General features: G+C 40.9%; 1 protein-coding gene across 1 annotated transcript in view; it reads right to left on the bottom strand.

The window, feature by feature from the left end:
* Positions 1-1,725: 1,725 nt before the first annotated feature.
* The window catches only part of IMPA2 (inositol monophosphatase 2), a 691,308-nt gene continuing 672,230 nt past the window's right edge, over positions 1,726-20,803 (bottom strand). Inside the window, exon 8 of the mRNA XM_044067365.1 lies at positions 1,726-3,114. Coding sequence (XP_043923300.1) covers positions 2,996-3,114 — 119 coding nt within the window. The 3' untranslated portion in view covers positions 1,726-2,995. The remainder of the gene's footprint in view (positions 3,115-20,803) is intronic.

The raw sequence follows: 20,803 nt of genomic DNA, 5'->3' as shown, positions 1-20,803 counted from the left end.
TGATTTAAATACATCTGCCACAGCAACAGGGCTTAATACATGTATATGCAAAAAGGAAGTGAATAAGAATGCATACCTGCATAGAGCTATCCTGCATCCTTCGATTTTAAAATTGTACCACGGAGGTCGAGTCTATGCACGACCAGACTATTTATGGCACAGAAATGGATGTTATGGTAAATTAATTTATCGACAGAGATTATTTATCAGATGTGTTAGATGAAATTAAAGCTAAAATTCGTGAAAGGGGCAATGCTGAGAGACCACACTTTACAGACAGAGCAGTAGAAAATATTAATGTAACAAACAGTGATTGCAATGAAACTATGCATGTAAGGGGACATCTAACTTCCCAAACTGGGTGGTACAACATATTAATGTAGCAAATGGTGTTAAGAATAATGTATATTTTCCAATTACCTACAGTAGACATGCAGCAGTTCAGTTTTCACAAATTCAAGTAATTATGTTACGTAAAACATCCACTACCTAAAACAACAGTTTTTACAAAGTCAGACTTCAGATTAAGTACCATGGCTACACATCTCTGACATTCATGCACAGTCTGCAAATACATCACTGGTAACTGTGACTTTCAACATCCTGTTACAGGCAGAATGTATGTTTACTTTTAATGTATATGCAAGTTACGCTACAAAGAATGTGATTTATTTAGCAACATGTGTAAAATGTTCGGCATATCTTGGGAAATAAAACCATAAGCAGAAAGACAGAACTTACGGACATTATTCAAAAATAACATGTCAAGTCCTAAGTAATACATTAATGAAACACATACATGACAATGGTACAAGTACATACATTTTTACTAAGTTACTAGAATGTGATAGTAAGACCAAGAGATGGAGATATTACATCTTATACTGATTATCAGAAGATCACATACAGGTTGACAAGAATCTAGGACTGGACAGTATTGCCAGTAGCAACCCAACTTTACCCTTAAAACAAATGGCATTAGAATAATTAACTTGCTCTTCTTGTGTTCTGTTTGCTGGCTTCTACCATCTCATCACAATTTAAATGCTCTGCTAGCCCTTAACTAGTTTTTAGCATCTGATGAAGTGTTGTTTTTGTTGTGAAGCCTTTAATAACAATTTTTTGTGTGTTGCTAGAACCATGATAAAGACAAAATATAACCAATGAACGTATCCCCTCATATCTGGAGCAAACCTCCGCTACCTGCCAGGAACAGTAGTCCCCCTGCTACCTTCAAGGTAAACCTAAAATAATTGGATGGCCAGCTTCAAATTCTCCCCAAGTCTAGCTTGCCTTGTCCTCCTTGAGGTTGGAAGGAACTTCTGAATACCAGGCTTGTAATGGTCTGCAAACTGATAGTCTACTACTTACCTATAAGCCATGAGCCATGAACCTTTTTTCTGGAAAAAAAGAATAATATTTGGCAATAATGCAGCCAGAAGAATGTCATTTCAAGAATAAAAAAAAATTACTGAATTTTCTGACACTATAAAGTAGAGATGCTACAAAGATCCAGTCCTTCACACAAAAGAAGAAAGAAGGATAGTATACCCACTGCCATAAATGGCTAGTTTAAGGACATATACTGCCAGACAAACTATTTCATGCATTCACAGAACCTACAGGCTAATTATTACTTGAAGACTTGCTAAAAGAGAATTGCCTTTATTTACAATGACTTAAGATTATCCAGGGTCATTAAATAACTTTGGATAAAACTAGACATTGAATTGTATTGCAAATTCTTTATTAAAAGGATAAAAGCTGGTATAAACCAAATAAATACTATGTCATTATGATTTTCCCTCAGTGAAGCCCAGACGTTCATTAAAATGTTACAAGTAGATCTTCCTTTCAAACATTTCACAACTGAAATTACAACAGCACAGCGTGGTCAAAAGAAGACTCTAGTTCTGAAGAGATTTAAACTTCAGATCATTATACCTCACGGCTGATGAACTACATTATACCATACTAGATCAACACATCTGCTTAAATATTTAAAAGGACTGGATAGGACTAGTCATCAGTGTTAAAATGTGAACAAAGCCAGCTAAAAAGTACTGATATCACTGTCCTTAAGTATTTCAGCCTCAGGGAAACCACATAAGCTGCACTCAACTAAATCATAATTTAAATTCCCCATCATCGATGATCGATTTACAGACATATAATCATAACCATAACATTATTTATTAGCAATAACCATTCTAAAGCCAGAAGTGCCATGGGTGTTGACAGTGTCCCCCATTTCTTGGTCTCATGCTCAAACAGCTATGATCACCAGAGATGCAGTTTTCCTAGTATGGAAGGCCAGCTGGTACAAGCTTTTAGAGGTTGTGGATGAAAATCTCCCTTAGTCAGACAATATGGAATGCATATGCAGTGCAAATGCTATGTGTCCTCCCTCCCTACAGCCGAGCATCTCTGTCAAGGAACTGTGCTTGTACCCACTACAATCAAAAGTATCATTTGAATGTGTCGCACATTTATCACTTGCCTTTCACTGCATCATCATGACTCCATGGTGTGTACATTAAGCTGGCAGAGATATGAACTGCCACAGGCACTGTGAGCCCAGTGAAACAGATGACTAGATATATTCTCAACGGGGTTCCAGAACAACCTTCTTCTGTGTTTGTGAAGTGCACATTATTTCAAAGTCAGTGTGTATCCATCTGCACTGCAGACCTGGTGAGGAAAATAAAACATGACTACAAAAGCTGAAATGGAGAAAGATATGGAGAAAATTTTGTAAACCAAATGGATGTGTAAATATCAGTAACTGCATAGCAAATATGGCTACTCCTCTAACAATCTTGAAAAGTGACCTATCAAAGCCTTAAAGGAGTAGGTAATGAATGTTTTCATTGCTGCAATTTTGTTGAGTATTTCAGGCACCCAGCTGCTGTTTTACACAACAGCAGACAGTCACGGTAGAGATTTTTTCATCTGAGATCCTACGATGACTTGTGTTGACCCTCTACGTCCTGCTTCACTGATCCTCGTCATCTCGACCACAGTTAATTGTTTGCAGTCCCAGAGCAATTGCACAGGCTATCTCTTTCGTGCCAGCAGCAACCACCCTGCGGGACATGAGATCTAGAGGTTTTCCTAAAAAAAAAAAAAAAAAAAAAAAATCATCACAGGATTAATTCAAATGCATCCTACACTGAAGAGCCTCTGGGGACTATAATCTCTTAAAATTATAACTGTGAATACTTCCAGTAAAAGGAGCAAACAAAACATACAACCATTACAAAGCAGTAGTGGAAAGGAAGCCTTACAGAAAACAGAAAAGTTTAATTCATGTGACAATTAGGATCATGATTAAAAAGAAGTTTGACAAAGCTGAGTGTATATATGTGCATCCGAGTACATAAGACTGGTCATATTCTATGACATACATAGCTGATGCACTTATTAAAGTCGTAGTTTCTCCAATTCCTCCACATAAGTAACCCTCAATTTTTTTGTATACGATCCCCTTACAAATTCTGATAAGCTGCTCCCAAGCAATGAAACAGATATACACAAACACACACATTTTGCAACCTAATACTTGCTAATTTTAAACTACATTAAAATATGTAAATCATCATTTTAATCATGACAGTTTTAAAAACAAACTAGCAAGACAAAGATACACAAAAAAAGAACAAAAAAAAATTCCTTGTTTCCCACCTTTCTAAAATAGTATAGTCCAGTTTTGAGGCTAGTGCTGAATTCAGGGCTGTGATACTAGTTTCTGAGTTGCCCATAACTTACTTGGATAGAAGGAAGTTTCGCTGTTCAGCTGTGAGAGAGGGGAGCTTTGAGTAACCTATCTGTCCCTGGAGGAGTGGTTCCAGCCCAGAAGTTACTAGTTTATTCGCCATTTTGGGCTAATTTCTCTCTCTTTCATTTCCCTACTGTAAAAATCGCGTTTGAATGGTTTTGCACACCAGGCAGTGTCGGTTAGCTACGGTTAAATTATTCCCGACTCCACTAAATCTCCTCTTCAGTTTTTCCCTTGAAACTAGTCTAACTCTCAACCTAAGCACTCAAAAAGCATCTTACAGCCCAGCACTTGCTCAGACCTAATAGCAAGCACTAATAAACCCTGACACTGATGCCCAGCAGGGCAAGGCTCTTTATTCACCCCTCACCAACCAAGCGACTAAGCAGCTCACCCTACTATTCAGGCATGACCAAAGGGCAACTTCAGGTGCACTCTCCAGTCCAACTGGTGAATCTGGGTATCCTGAGGCAGTGTTACAACTGCCTCATGTACACAGACAACCCTCTCCTCCTACCACAAAACACTAACATATGTGAGAGATGCAATTATACAGCCAAACTGGAAGCTAAGCTGTCTCCACCTAAGACTGGAACAGACAGTCAAGAGGAGAAGGTTAACACTTGCACCACAACTCCAGCTGCACACAGACCTACTAAAACAGCACCGGCAAAAAATACACATAAATACACAAAATCATACTCGGAGGCTCTAAATAAAAACCTGCAAAAGCATCAGAGACCTCCAAAGCAGACACCCAAACAACCTGCACTTCTCGTCATAAACCAGACAACACATAAAATGCAAAATCATTGTGCCTCACAATCACAGCCCTTAAGGCAAAATAACATACCTACCACACTAGTAATAGGTGACTCCATAGTCAGACACACTGACATCCCACTCACTAGGCTGGACAAGCAGAATGTTACTGTTAGCTTCCTGTCGGGAGCCAGAATCCGCCACATAACACAAGCACTCAGGTCACTCCAGAACAAGTACAAATATGACTCTGTCATTGTTCATGTTGGTGTGAATGACTGGAGACGTACCTCCCTGGACTACATGAAAAGAGACATGGAAGAGCTCTCCGATCATGTAGCCCAGGCTGGTATGACCCTGACCCTGAGTAGCATCCTGCCCACACCAAGAATGATACCTCAGTATAAAGAAAAAATGATCAATTTCAACAATTGGCTAAGCTTCTGGTGTCATTCAAAGGGGATCCAGTGTCTGTCAGCCTGGGACGACATGCTCGACAAGCCGCTTTGCTTCGCAAGCAACAGCTTGCACCTGTCACCCTTAGGCTTTCGAATACTGGCCAAGGCCCTTGCTGTCCCCATAGTGCCTTTTTTTAGGCAAGGCCCAAAAGTCAAACCCACCTCCGTAAACAGCACAATTAACAAAAAACTTAGGGTTATGCTACTTAACGCCAGGAATTTAAATCTCAAAATGCACGCGCTTGAAGCACTCCACAGTATGGAGAGCGTCGACATCTGTGCAGTAACTGAAACCTGGTTCAAGGCTCCAGAGAGCACCCCAGCACTACTGGGCTACAACTCATACCACACATTTCGGCCACAGAACACGGGCCGAAACACAAAAGGAGGGGGTGTATCCATATTCATCAAGGATATCTACACCTCCAGGTTAGTGGAGCAGCATGATACCTCTGAGATCATCCATGTGCAACTAACATCGGGCAAATCTGCAATGCAAATTGTGGCCTGCTACAGATCACCCTTCATGACCCAGGACCACCACTCTACCTTTCCGGAGACACTGGAAAACATGAAGGTCCTACCGAATACCCTGATATTGGGTGATTTTAATTACCTTACCATTCAATGGGAAAACTACTTGAGTACAAATTCCCAGGCCCAGCGCTTCCTGGAATTCATCAACTCAAATGCCTTGGATCAGCTGGTAAACTCCCCTACCACAGGTGAAAACATACTGGACCTGGTCATCACCAACATGGGTGACAGGTGTTCCACACCGGAGGTCAACCCGTCACTGGTTAGATCAGAGCATAAACTAATCAAACTGGATGTCCACACCCACCACCACCCCCAATTAAGAAAACCACAGTAAAAAACTTTTCTAAAGCAAACTTTACCTTACTTAAGACAGAGGTGGTAAGTTTCACAGCCCCCACGCTAACGGATAATGCTGCCCAAGATGCAAAAACCTTTACAAATGCACTCTATGAGCACCTACAAGGATGCATCCAAGGCTAACTTCCAAAGAAAAATAGCCAAGGATTCAAAAGATAACCACAAAGCCTTCTTTAGCTATGTTAAGAATCTAAGTGGCAACTCGCATATATGCACTGAACTAGTGCAAAATAGCATAAAATATACTGAACCTACTGATAGATTAAGTGTAAACTTCACCCCTCTCTCATCTACAAAAGGGCCCACAACAATACCGGAAAAGTGTAGTGTCCCAGAAATCACAGACGCACAGGTGAAAACAGCCCTTTCAAAAGCCAAAAACACAGTGTCAATGGGACCAGATGGTGTTCTAGGTTGCGTCTTGCACAAACTACAGAACAAACTAACCCCCCACCTAAACACGCTGTTCAGCCTCAGTCTCTCCACAGGCTACGTGCCCATAGAATGGCGCACAGCAATGGTTATTCCTCTCCACAAAGGAGGGGCCACAACTGACCCTGGTAACTATTGCCCCCATAAGCCTGACTAGCCTGGTCTGCAAGGCTATGGAGCGCATCATCATGGAACTCATTAACAAAGACATTGGGAACCTCCAAACACTTGACCCGACCCAGTTCGGTTTTGTTAAGGGCAGATCATGCCTACTAAACCTGGTTGACTTCTTCGAGACAGTCACCAAGGCCATAGACAAGGGAAAGGTGGTTCACACAGCCTACCTTGACCTCGCCAAGGCTTTCGACACCATTCCTCACTCTGGTATTACAGAAAAACTCACCAGCCTGAACATAAACCCCTATGTCACGAGATGGGTTGCCAACTGGCTTAAAGACAGAACTCACACGGTAAGAATAGCGGGCTCCAGGTCTGACTCTAAACCAGCCACAAGTGGTGTCCCACAAGACTCGGTCCTGGGACCCCTACTGTTCGGCATATACTTCTCAGAAGTACAGGCAAACACTGGATGACTATGGCTACCAAGTTCGCCAATGACTGCAAACTTGGGAGCCATAATTGACTCTCCAGCCGACACGGACATCCTCCAAAAGGGCCTTACTGAGACAAACACCTGGTGTCAAAGTCATGGCCTCAAGCTAAATGCCAAAAAATGCATAGTCATCCCATTTGGGAAAAACAAAACACTCACAAATTACCACATAGGTGGCAGCCCCCTTAATACAGAAGAAGTAATAAGAGATCTGGGGACCCAGGTAGATAGTAATCTTTCCTTTGACAATCATATTGCCAAAGTATTTATTTATTTATTTATTTTACATTTGTTGACTGGGCTAGTCTAGCTGGAGATATTTCCATTTTCAGTAGAGGCCCGGGGAGAAAAGCTCCACACAGAATACAATAAAGAAAAACATCATAGTGTTTGTAAGAAAGTACGTAAAAGACAAAGAAAAAAAACTATAACTCTACAGCTTCCTATTATTACTAAATGAGTTAGTTACCAGTTCACACAGTTACAGTCCAAAGAACCTTATACAAACATAAAATACTTTGTATGATAAAGATACTAAATGATACTATATAAAATAATTGCTACCACACACAGTCATAGTTGAAAAACTTTGAATAAAGATAAAAATACTTTGTAAGATAAAGATACAGGGTAGGAAGAGAGCGAGAAGAGAGCTGAGAATAAGGGAAGTTAGAAGGGATAAGTTATGGAAAGGAGGGCAAGTAAGACAGTCAACAAGCAAAGAAGTAATTTGGAAGACAAGTGGGAGTAGAAGAAGAAAGCCAGGTGGAGGGTAGAGTCAGTGAGAAGTAGGAGGTAGTTCAAAGTAGAGTATAAGTAGTGGAAAGTTAATCAGGTTTACTACAGGACAACAGCCAGTGGTTTTGGAAGTGCAGTTTAATGTAGTTAAGTAAGTAGTTAGGAAATCCTTCTATGTGGCCCATCTAATTACTAAAGGGTTCACATCTAGAAATAAAGAGGTCATAGTGCCCCTCTACTCGTCACTCATTAGACCCATTATAGAGTACAATGCCCATTTGGGATGTACCTCACAAGACAATTCCAACAGCTGGATAGACCACAAAAGTACCCCACCAAGAGGATTACTGGCCTCAAACATATGCCCTATGCAACCCGACTGAAAAAACTCCGGCTGTGCTCAGTGGCATATCGCTTACTCAGAGGTGATCTCTGCCTGACTTACAAAGTCATGTCCAACTCAGAACTGATGGACATGCTCCATCTAAAGAAATCCAAGTCACTGCCAGCCACGCGCTCTAGTGAGCTAAACCTCGCCACAACAATAAATAGAACATGCTGGAGGGATAGATTCCTGTCACAGAGACTTCCCATGCTTTGGAACAAAATTCCAAATTACATCAGGCAGAGCCCCGCACTAACCCTCTTCAAGAGAAACCTTGACGAGTGGATGGGTAACAGAAAATACACCCCTGGGATCACTTCATTGGGTCTGCTTGACGGAGGATCAGTTAATTAATCAATGGGGCAGTGATAGCAGACACACTCTGCCTAGGCTTATAAATGCCCTTGGGCAGATAGCCTAGTACCTACCTATGAACCTATACAGTAACTCTAACACAACATCAACCTCATTACGCTCAAGAATTGACATTTGCCTCTGTGCTTCTACCATATATTCACACGACAAAAAGAATTAAACACTAACATGAAAGTGAAATATGGTACATGCACGTTGATAAATCATACAGCAATACTATTTCAGTGAGATCTTAACTACAAAATCAGCAATGCTCACTCGAAAAAAGAAAACTAAGGCAGTAGGGAGCCAAATACAGATGGATGGCTGGATTGTGCAATTTAATCTTGTATAATTCTCCACCTGTGAAAAGGCACAAGTAAAACAGCTCCATTTTCTTTGCTGAGCCACCTTCCAAGGCAAGGCAAAGGGGAGCGCAAGGGCATGCAAATCAATTTTAGCACTTTGTTTAAAGAAAAATATATGCTTGTTTGTTTGACAACTGGATATCAATGCAGTCCAAAGGTCATGAAAACAGTTATGTCTTCTGAGTCTCAATATTAAATACAGCACAGGTATGCAATCCTGTTTCACACAAGTGTGCTATACCGAATATAAAAATGACTGACATCACTGTAAGCAAAAACAAACCATTTTCTAGAAGCTGAACAACAAATCAATATGTTTCTGTAAATGGGAATTAAGAAGATATGTCACCCAGTTGGACTCCATCCGTACGCAGATTTCCACTTCACATTCACACTCCAAATGGAATTCATATACGTTTTTCACTCTTCATTTTCTAGACTGGAAAACTAATCACTGTAATCTTTTGTGCAGTTTACCTGAATGACTATACAGTCCTCATTGGTGTTGTTAGCTTAGCAGAATCTTTATCATGTTCTGTTTTCAGAGAGAAATTGTACAACAAATGAATGTATCCACTCACCAATTAAAAATATTCTTAGTGTTCACAGCAAGACATTTTGGAAGCATTAGTTCTGCCATTGTGCTCAAGTGCGCTCTGTGAAGAGGGATTCAGATACTTTAGCCAACTGATAACATCACAAATATGTATGGACTTCACTTTATTAGCTGACAGCCTTTTGCAGTGGCTAACAGCCCTCTTATAGCAGTTCTTAAGATTTCAGGGTCCTGGAGTCAGGGTTTCATGCGCCCCCTGCCAACACACCGCTGTAAGCTGCATCTATAAGGAAAACAGTTACTATAGAAGACACGTGAACCAAGGACACTAAAATTGCCATCAAACTTAAGGGGAATGACAGAGGGATAAATTTATATGCACTGCAGCGGTACCGTTCAAAAATCTATCAATACAATTAGAGCTAGATTATCTATCTTATCTTATTTGGAAGGCCCTGTGCTATGGCAAACTGCAAAGCATTCCATGCACTATCTGCAACCTTCCAAAAGAAGGTAGGAGACAGACAGACATACCAAAAGACAAAGGGATCAGAAAAGAGAATCTTGAAGCATCAAAATTCCAAAGTAAGTTCTACTGCAGAGGGGAGACTCAAGATGTAGTACTTTATAAAAGTATGCAGTGATTGATAGGGACACTATGGCACATTCTTGAAACAAGTAATAAAAAAAGAAGTTATGTTCTTACCATAACATTCCATCTGTGTTGTCGATCTTCATTCATTCATGAACCGACTCGGCCGATATAACAAGTTTGCGCCAGCCAGAAACTCTCGAGCTAAGGTTACCCATAGTGCCCCTTTCCTCATCTCCTCAGATTGAGTTTGCCCTTAAGAATAAGAAAGCAGAGGCTTTGTCTGAGCAAATGCCCTATCATGCAACCAGGACTGAACCTGAACCTCCAGGAGCCTTTGGACAGGGTAGGAGGGTGGGATGTCATGAATGAATTAAGATCGACAACACAGATGGAATGTTATGGTAAGAACATAACGTCTTTATCTGATGTTGTCAATCTTCATTCATTCATGACAGATGGGACAGAGTCCCTAGCTACTTTATGTCCTGGGAGCCCCTATGGAAGGACATTCCTGAGCACCATTGAGCCAAAGGATGCTTTCCCCCTGGAGACCATGTCCAATTTGTAATGAGTAATAAAGGTATGAGGGGTAGCCCAAGTAGCTGCTGCGCAAATGTCATCCATAGAATCTCTCGAATGAAAGGCTATGAAGTGGCAAATGATCTGGTGGAATGCGCCTTGATTTTAGTTGTTAAACACATTTTATTCTATTGACAGACAAAGGAAATGCAGTCTCTCAACCATTTCAACAAAGTGACTTTAGAAACTGATTTACCTAACTTGGTTCCTGAAAAGGACAGGAACAATTGGTCTGATTTCCAGAATGATTTAGTCCTGTCTAAGTAAAAACACAACTGTCTATGTACATCCAATAAATGCAGACAATATTCTCTTTTGTTAGAGACATTTGGGAAGAAAACTCTCAGGTCAATGGATTAATACTGAAATCTGATACAACTTTGGGTAGAAAGGAGAGGTTAGTCTGAAGAGATACTCTCTGTGTGAAAAACTATGTAAGGGCATTTCACATATCCTCCTGGCAGAAGTGGTGGCTACCAGGAATAGAGTCTTCCAAGACAAAAATGTTATTTCGCAAGTGGCAGTTGGCTCAAAAGGTCAATGAGTCAAGGTTTATAGGACTAGTGTCAAATTCCAAGGTTCAATAGGCTCTTTAAAGGGTGGTTTTAAATGCATGATTCCTTTTAAGAAGGTTTTGCAGAGACGGTGAGATATTAAAGAGAAATCTTCGAAACCATTATGGAAATTTGAGACAGCTGCTTAATGGACTCTAATAGTAGAAGTTAAAGCTCCTGAATGGAGTAAGGTTGATAAATACTCCAGCACTGTATTAATCAGAGCTGAAAAGGGGTCAAGTCCTTTTCTTCAAGACCACAACACAAATCTGTTCCACTTACTATATTAATCAGAGCTGAAAAGGGGTCAAGTCCTTTTCTTCAAGACCACAACACAAATCTGTTCCACTTACTATAATAAATTTTCCTGGTGGACAGTTTATGGGAAGCTAGAAGTATTTTTGTACAGGGGAAGATAGATTATTTTGTCTGTCAATTACTGGAAGTGGAGGTACCAAGCTGTCAGCTTGAGACTCGATAAGTTTGGATGGATCAACCCCTGTGGACAGGACAATAATCTTGGAGTTGGGTCCAGAGTCCATAGGCAGGGAACTAGGTGAGGACAAAGGAAGGGAAACAGACTTGGCGGGGCCAAGAGGGAGCAATGAGGATTACTTTGCTTCTGAGCCGATATGCTTTCTTTAGAAATAGTGGAATCAGATGAAAGGGAGGGAAGGCATAAACCAGTCCCGGGGGCAAATTGTGTACAAGAGCGTCCCTCTGGAACTTTCCCTGAGGGGGGATTATGGCAAAGTAGCTGCTGCATTTATGGTTGATGGGAGAGGAAAATAGATAGCAGCACGGCTGATCCTAGAGACAAAAAATCTCTGACACTACCTTGGGACTGAGAGACCACTCGTGAGCAGGAGAATGCAGTTGCTCAGTTTGTCCATAATCACGGTGGAGTTCCCGGGAATGTGTGCTGCTACCAGAAAGTGGTTGGAGGATATCACCCATTGCCATACCCTCACATACCAGACGACTGACATGTTGTTCGAATGGATAGCAATTGTCCCCGATGGAAGGGCAGATTGGAATGCTTAAATGCCAGAAGCACCACCCTCAGTTCTAGGATACTGATATGTAAATTGACCTCTAAGGGGGACGAAGTGCCTTGGACTATTTTTCCCTGAAAATACCCCATCACCCCATCAGAGATGTATCCGTGGTCACTAAGGCCTTGGGCTAAGGGGGTGAAAAAGGATGACCCCATATGTCCTTGTCCGACTTCATCCACCAATTCAAATCCTGCTTCCAACTGTTTATTATGGGGATAGGGTGGGACACAGGATGTGTTAATAGGGACCACTGTGACACTAACAGCCATTGTAGTAGCCTTGTATGGAGTTTGGCTTTGGGAACTATGGTGATTGTTGCTGCCATTGACCCTAGCAGTTGAGGAATTAAATAAGCTGGGATTTTGTCCTGAGAGAGTATAATCCAGAGCTGAGATCTTAGCCTCTGTAGTCTGTGATGAGGAAGAGCGACAAAACAGGACCTCATGTTGAATGTTGCTCCTATGAATTCTAGGCTTTGAGTAAGTTCTAGTTCGACTTTTTTTGTTTATTGAGATACCTAAGAGCAGTGCCAGCTGTAGGGTGTAGTGCAAGGCAAGAAGTAGTAGATGCTTGATGGGAGGCAGTAAGGAGCCAATCTAAATATGGAAACACTTGGAATCCTTGCAGTCTCAAGTGAGCTGTTACTACTGCCATACATTTGGTGAACACTCTGGGGGCTGTGGAGAGAGCAAAGGGCAATGCTCGAAATTGGTAATCATTGACTCCCAGCTGGAAGCGGAGATATCTCTTGGAGCGTTTGCCCATTTTTATTTGGTAATATGCATCCTAGACGTCTATCGAGCACATCCAATCGTCTTTTTCCAGAAACAGAAGGACAGACTGAACCATGACCATCGGGAATTTGTTCTGTTTGACAAACTTGTTTAGGATGTTGAGGTCTAAAACTTGGCTCCAGTCCCCTGTTTTTTTTTGGCACTAAAAAGAACCTGGAGTAAAATCCTGATTCTATATGGTCTGGTGGGACTGTCTGGATGACTCTTTCAAGCAGCTTTTGAATTTCTTGCTCTGCTGCATTCCTCTAACTGGGTGGAACATCGGGGATTTGCCTTTGCGGCTTGAGGTAAAGATCGAAGGGAATGTGGTAACCTCTGGTAATTATCGTCTGCACCCAGGAATCTGAAGTTATTGTATGCCAGGCTAAGTGGTGCAGACAGAATTGTCCCCCGACTGCTTCCAGAGGTATGCAATTGGGCAGCCCTTCAGGAGCGCAGGGAGGGCTGCCTGGAAAAGGAATCTCTGGAGCCCTGGTTATGCGGGCCCCCTCTGCCATGGGGAGGCATCGTCCTAGCGAGTCCCCCCCCTGCCCTGCGGGGGGGGGACTCACCACGTGCGTCACGAAAAGGCCCTTGGGATTTTCTGAACCACATCTTTCCACTTCTCTGATTCCTGTTGTAGGATCATTGGGGAGTGGTAGAACATACACCCACAGCAGACAGGGCCTTGCCTTCCTTTTCACACCTAGCTAAAGTGTCTTTAACTTTTGGACCAAATTGAGAGGAAGCATCAGTGGGAGCACTGACGAAGGAAGACTTGAAGGAGTCCGCAAAGTCGTACAAGTGCATCCAGGTGTGACATCTCAAGACAACTCCTGAACCCGCAGCTCTGGCTATCCTTCAGCTGTATACTCAATCAACCACATGGATAAATTAGATATTGACTCCAGGATGGCAAGCTGTGAGGCAACTTTGTCACGTACCTTATCAAACACTGCTCCTGCTAGGGTCCCTGAAAGTTCTGTGATCAGGTCCCTTTGAAGACAGGTAAAGTGTGCCAAGTAATTCAATGACCGTATGGCAAAAGTCATTGAAGCATAAACCTGCTTCCCTAATCTGTCCAATGTCTGAAACTCTCTGGAGGATGGACAGCAGGACTCTCTTCTGAAGGTTCTTTCTTTGTGGCTGTAGACACCACCATAGCATCTACTGCCCAGCCTTTAGATCAGTGGGAGTGATCCTTTGGGGGGGGGGGTATTTTGCCTGGTTTCCAGGAAATTGGCTCAACGGGTGTCAAGGACCTTCCAAGCATGCTGCACAATGAGCATGACCAACTCATTTGTAGGTGGGGTCACCCAGGAAGTAGAGGGTTGAGTACGGAAAGCTTGCAAGAATACAGATTCCTTCGAGGAAGGGTTGGTGGACTTCCAGTCACCCCTCTGTTTCAATATCTCTAGTATGTATCCAAAAGAGACATCTTCAGGGGGCAACCACAGGGACCATTCCCCCTCATCGTAATCTGTATCTTCGGTGAGAGATTCCTCAGGTGAATCAATGTGCTTCCTCTTGTACAATCTCTTACAGGGTGGGCTCATCAGGGGGAATGTCTGAAGAGGATTCCGAAGAGAGGGTACCCTGCGGTAGGGTATCTTACTGCTCCCGTGCCTGTTGCCCCAGTGTAGTGGACTGTGTCAGCTGCGATTCAGATGATATATATATATATATATATATATATATATATATATATATATATATATAGCATTCTGGCACGAAAGGAGCCAACTGTGAGCCTGCTGAGGTGAGTACCCTCTCCATAACCTGGAAGGCAGGCCTAACTAAAGAGGGATGGGAGCCCAGAACCGAGAAAGACAACCTCGGAACTGGGGTCACACACAAAAGAGGTGTTGAAGAATCAGAAACAAATTTGCAAAGATTCTTGGGCATTTTTGGATGGTATCAATAGGGTCCCCTTCGACATTAATTTGAACTTCTTAACCATAGATGTCAGAGACCTTTATACCTGTATCCCACAGGATACAGGATGTGAGTGGGTGAGAGATTTTCTTCTAAGTGAAGGTATGCTGGGTTCTGATATAGATGTGGTGATATATTTATTGGAAATTGTTCTAACGAACAATTTTTTCATATTTAATGGGAAGTTTTTCCTTCAAAAAACCGAGATAGCGATGGGCTCCCCTTGTGGGGGTACCTTCGCTAATACTGTCATGGCAGCATGGGAAAGAAAATTCCTTTTTGACATGTCTATTTTCAAGGAGAAGGCTGTTTGGTATACACGTTACCTGGATGATATTTTCATTCTTTGGAATGGGGATAGGGAATCAGCAGACACACTTTTAGTGGAAATGAATGGGTCCACTAATTTCCTTGAATTCACCTATGATTACCAAGTTAATTCTATTAATTATTTGGATGTTTTGATAGTTAAGAATTATGAACTTGGTACATTTACTTCCAGAGTTCATCGTAAAACAACTTATTCCAACTCCTTTCTTCATTTCTCCAGCTGCCACCCCCTACATCAAAAACGGGGGGTAGTAAAGGGACAATTGGTCAGGGCAGCCAGGATGTCAACATTGGATTGTGATTTTATAGAGGAGTGCAATTTATTAAAGAATATGTTCTTAACTAGGGGTTACCCATGTGAGCTCATCAATGAACTCTTGAGGGAAGTTACATCTAAGAGAGAACAGGGTCTTTTTTCGCCAATCTTGAAACATATGGTTCAAATAGTAAGTGAACATTTAGAAATAGATTCTGTTATAGTAAATGATAATAATGCATTTTCCTTTATAACAACATCTAATTGTGACACTGGGGAAGATTTTACAGGAACAAATTTCATTACATAGGTTCATAGGTTCATACTAGGCTATCTGCCCAAGGGCATTTATAAGCCTAGCCCATAGTTATTTGGCTTTTGCCACCCCTTTAGTTTGAATAAAACTATGCCTATTATTTTGCTGTGCCTCTGTCAAGCAGTGACACTGAAGTAATCCCTGGGGTATATCTGCGATCTCCCACATTTTTCAAATGATGCATTTTGGATTAGAACAATTATTTTTAAAAATTGGTCCTTTATCTTGGAAGATGCACAGTTGAGGGAATGTTTTGGTATTACTCCAAGAATAACTTTTAGGAAAGGAAGAAACTTGAAAAGCATTTTAGAATTACGGCAAAATGCAAAATATAGACCACATTTTGGCATGACCAAATGTGGGGTGTGTAATATGTGTAAACATATTTATGTCACCAAATGTTTTGAAATTCTAGGGAATAAATTTTATGTGAATGATAAATTTAATTGTATCTCCAGAGGGGTGGTCTACCTCGCAATGTGTCATGACTGCCCTGCATACTTTATAGGGAAAACAGATAGAGCCCTAAAAAATAGGATCTATGAACATGTTTATGCTTGTTCTAAGGGTAATACTACAAATGCCTTAGCTAGGCATGTATTAATGTTCCCTCACCACAGTTTCCATTTTTTAGTGATTGAAAACATCCCCGACAATGGTAGAGGGGGTCCTTCACCCCTGAGATTAGAAGAAAGGGAGCTAGTTTGGCAACTGAAACTCAATGCCTCGGTGTCGCCTGGTTTAAATGACACCATCTCCGTTACCAGTTTACTGAAATTAAAAGCATTATTTAGATAGTGATTTTGTATTTATGACTATCTAATTAATTGTCTGATATATCATTAGATAATATTTTTTATGTGTGATTTTTTCATTCAAATGTTTGAGAATAGTTGTAATAAGAAATTTTATTGTTTGTAATGTTTTATTGACAGGATGTGATGTCATTCTGCATTTGTATTTAAACACCTAATTTCCTCTGTATGTTATCTGAAGAAGTTTATCTATTTTGTATAAACGAAAGCGCTAATTTTATCTTACAACTTTGTGTCCAGCGTGGTGTTTTTTGTACTTTGATACGTTTTTACATTTAGTGAGTTGTGTGATGTATCCAAAAGAGACATCTTCAGGGGGCAACCACGGGGACCATTCCCCCTCATCGTAATCTGTATCCTCGGTGAGAGATTCCTCAGGTGAATCAATGTGCTTCCTCTTGTACAATCTCTTACGGGGTGGGCTCATCAGGGGGAATGTCTGAAGAGGATTCCGAAGAGAGGGTACCCTGCGGTAGGGTATCTTACTGCTCCCGTGCCTGTTGCCCCAGTGTAGTGGACTGTGTCAGCTGCGATTCAGATGATATATATATATATATATATATATATATATATCATTCTGGCATGAAAGGAGCCAACTGTGAGCCTGCTGAGGTGAGTACCTTCTCCATAACCTGGAAGGCAGGCCTAACTAAAGAGGGATGGGAGCCCAGAACCGAGAAAGACAACCTCGGAACTGGGGTCACACCCTGCTCCGATGAGCCCACCTCCAGTGAAGGAGCTGCCAAAGCAACCAGAACTGTAGACAGCACCATAGAAAAAAATTGGTGCTGTACTAGGGATCCCGGTACCGACAAACCAGTCACAGTCCCATGGGTGGGTCGGCTCCGACTGAGCCATGGTCCACAAGGTCGGTTCCGGAGCCACAGTAAAATCCACCAGTGGAACCGAAGAAGCTGGCACCAGGAGGGGCATCAGCAATGAGGACTAAAAGACCTGTTCGGTTGAAGGAGGAATACAGTTTGGAGTCTGTGGAGAAAAATCCTCATCTCCAGGTGGGAGTGAGGTCCTGGATGGTAAGAAGAAATACCAACAAGTTAATTAGGAGAAGAAAACACTCACACATTAAAGGGACTATATAACAATAAAGATGACTAATAATACAGAGATTTCAGAGAAAAAAATGAAGTGAAATATTTGAAAGATTTGAAAAAAATGCAACACTTAGTTTGAGAGCAGGCCTGATGTGTCTTGAAACTCTATGCGACAAACGAGATCTGAGGAGATGAGGAGAGGGGCACCATGGGTAATCTTAGCTTGAGAGTTTCTGGCTAGAGCAAGCTTACTTTTATCAGCCGAGTTGGTTTAGAGGATGGAACCGAAACCCATCTGTCATGAATGAATGAAGATTGATAACATCAGATGCAACTATTATGTGGCAAAGTCACCCTTGTTGCTAAAAGGTTGGTGTGGCACACAGTAACATGACTAAGGCAGGATGAAGGGTACGAGCTGTTAAGGAGGCATGAATAGCACCAAAGGCAAGCTATTAATTAGGCAAGAGTGCAGTAATGGCATTCCTTTAAGCAGCTGTGGCTGTTATCCTGGCTGCTGAAATGAATGTGTTTAGCTGTTTGCAGTGTGTACCTGTCTGTACCCTAATTTGTAATTATATCAAGGAACTAGTACAAACTCTTTGGTAATGTTACAGATAGACTGTTTTACCTGTTGGTCCTCAACTATAGAGGTGTTCTTTTCTTTTAGTTCTCAACTCACCAACCTGTGAATATCCCAGTGTGCCAAATGACATGGCTATGGCTCTGGTGGCACAAGGTACAAAAAACAATACAGTTGGCAATCATTTTGAAAGGGTCCACTTGCTATTGTTTTCCTACCTGGAACATGGGAGACAAAACTTTTCACTAAATGTAGAAAATTCAAGCAGCCACCAGAGATAAAATTACAGACAGTAGGGCACATACAAAGTATGGAGAGATCCTTCCCCTTTGAACTCTATGCACAGAAATAAAATAAATTAACAGACTGGTTGAGAGAGAAAGAGAAACTTATGGTTCTACTCTTTGTATTTAGTTAGTTATTTTTAGATAACAAAACCTTGCCTTTCATCCACTAGCTGCCAGGATAGGCACCGGCGTCTCTAGAACTTTGTGAAGGATAAGTAGGCTATCAGAAATGGAGAGATGGATGGATGGATAAAACCTTTGCTAAACAACATTGTCTTAGGCAACATTTTCCTTGTGCAATAATTATATTTGCCCTTATTTCACTATTGGAAAATAATGTTTTAAATTTGTGTATCAGTTCACTTTTATAGATTACATTCCTTAAATGTCTAAATTAACTCAGACTATTCTCTTGCCAGAAGTTATGGGTCATTCCCTGCAGGACAAGACAGCCTAGTTGAAAACCAAGTAAGGGTCTCTGATGGGAGCTAGGAGATTTCAAGTCTACATGACAGGCGTGACAGCTCCCAGAAATGTACAGTTAGGTAAGATACCATAAGAGAATTTCTTCAAGGTGAGGGCTTTCTTACAGTAAATCATATCATTTGGGTTTACCCACCTTCGGTTTCCCTTTGCTCCCTCTGTACTGTCAAAGCTGTTCCTTTTCCCCTGAAAAGAATAACATTAGTCTTGCATTACTGAACATTCTGATGCACATTGCTTGAGACTCTCATAAAATCTAATAGTGGTATGTAACTACGCAACGCATTTTTAGTTCTGTAAGCCCAAAAGCCTTGAAAGGAAAGCAGGCATAAACTTTCAGTGATATGCACAACATTTTAACATATAAACAATGATTTACAGCACGAAGAAACTTATGCAGATTAGCTAATATTATATATCTTTTATTTTCCCCACCTACCTGCCTCATCCCTATTGTGCTTTTCAGCTGCCAGCCCCTACTATACATATGACTTCAGATGTTTCTCTCAGTCTCATCTCATCTGCTCATTCTACTGGCCATTGAAAGATCACCTGTGAAGGCCCTCTCCTTAGACTCTTAAACCTTAACTTACTCATAGGCTCATAGCCTATAACGCCACTGGTGTATATTTTCAGTTCACACCCGTACCTCCTTATGGCATACAAACTTTTTGGGGGGGGCCTGCCTTCTTTAACAAAGTGACTTACCAGCTAATGATAGGCACTATTAAAAAGTGCAAAGAGTTATTATCAAAATGACACTAAGATTGTTAATCTAGGAGGTCCCACAGTAGATAAATTAATCAATGAATTTGTCACTTTTCATATTTATGTTTATATTTTCATAACAGAGAGGCCTACCTGTTATTGTGGAGCATAGTGTGAAATGACATGGTGGGAGACAGGAAAATTCATTATCAATGTCCATTTATATCATACTAAACCTGAGATATTGTTAGTTGTTTGTTAGCACTGATAAAAATAAATAGTATTTCCATATGTACTTAATATTTCAAAAACTTAGTGACTTAGAAACTGCTGCATGACATCAAGCAAAACCTTAAAGCTAGCCTTGAAGAAAACTGTCTTTGATAATCTGCACTGTAAGTTGCACAACTTTAGTTATATTCAATGTTATTTACACCGCTAATTACAGAATTAAGCATATGTTTTCATATGTCTATAATTATCTCAATAAACATGCACTCATAGAGGAATTTTTTGTTGTCACGTGAAAGCTTATGTCTGGTTAACAAAAATAGTCCAAAAATATATGTCTAGGCAGTACAGTTTCCAAGACATGATAATTTGTTTCTGAAAGTTTTAACAAAAATATAATTTGGGGTTAGAGTGCGTTACAATATGTTATAGTATTTATGGAAAGACTATGGATGGATTGACTTATTTATTTATTTACATTTGTTTACCGGGAAAGTCCGACTGGACACAGGTCCATTTTCAGCGGAGGCCCGGGGAGAAAAGCTCCTTAGTACAATATGATGGAGTACATGAGAGAACGAAATATAGAACATACAATTGATTTTAATACACAACAGGTTAGAAGTTAACAGTTTTAGTTAGACAGTACAGTAGGCAGTCATTGAGGCACATTGTAAAAACATTGACGTACATAGTCAAAAACTTAAAAAAATTAAAGATTTTTTTTTTTAACCAGTATCTGGGTTTACAAGCTTTTTAAGGCAAATCTGTTTATACTTATCTGAACATGTGATACACAATTAGATTGGTATGGATTAACCTGGAGTGTAACATGAGTATAGCCAGTTAGTTAAGTAGTGGGTTTTAAGGAGTTTTTTGAAATGATTGAAGGAGGTGGTAGAATGTA

The sequence above is a fragment of the Protopterus annectens genome, chromosome 3.part1, assembly GCF_019279795.1.
Source record: "Protopterus annectens isolate FY-2018-M chromosome 3.part1, PAN1.0, whole genome shotgun sequence".
NCBI classification, from domain to species: domain Eukaryota; kingdom Metazoa; phylum Chordata; order Ceratodontiformes; family Protopteridae; genus Protopterus; species Protopterus annectens.
This window is presented reverse-complemented; position numbering and strand designations above follow the sequence as displayed.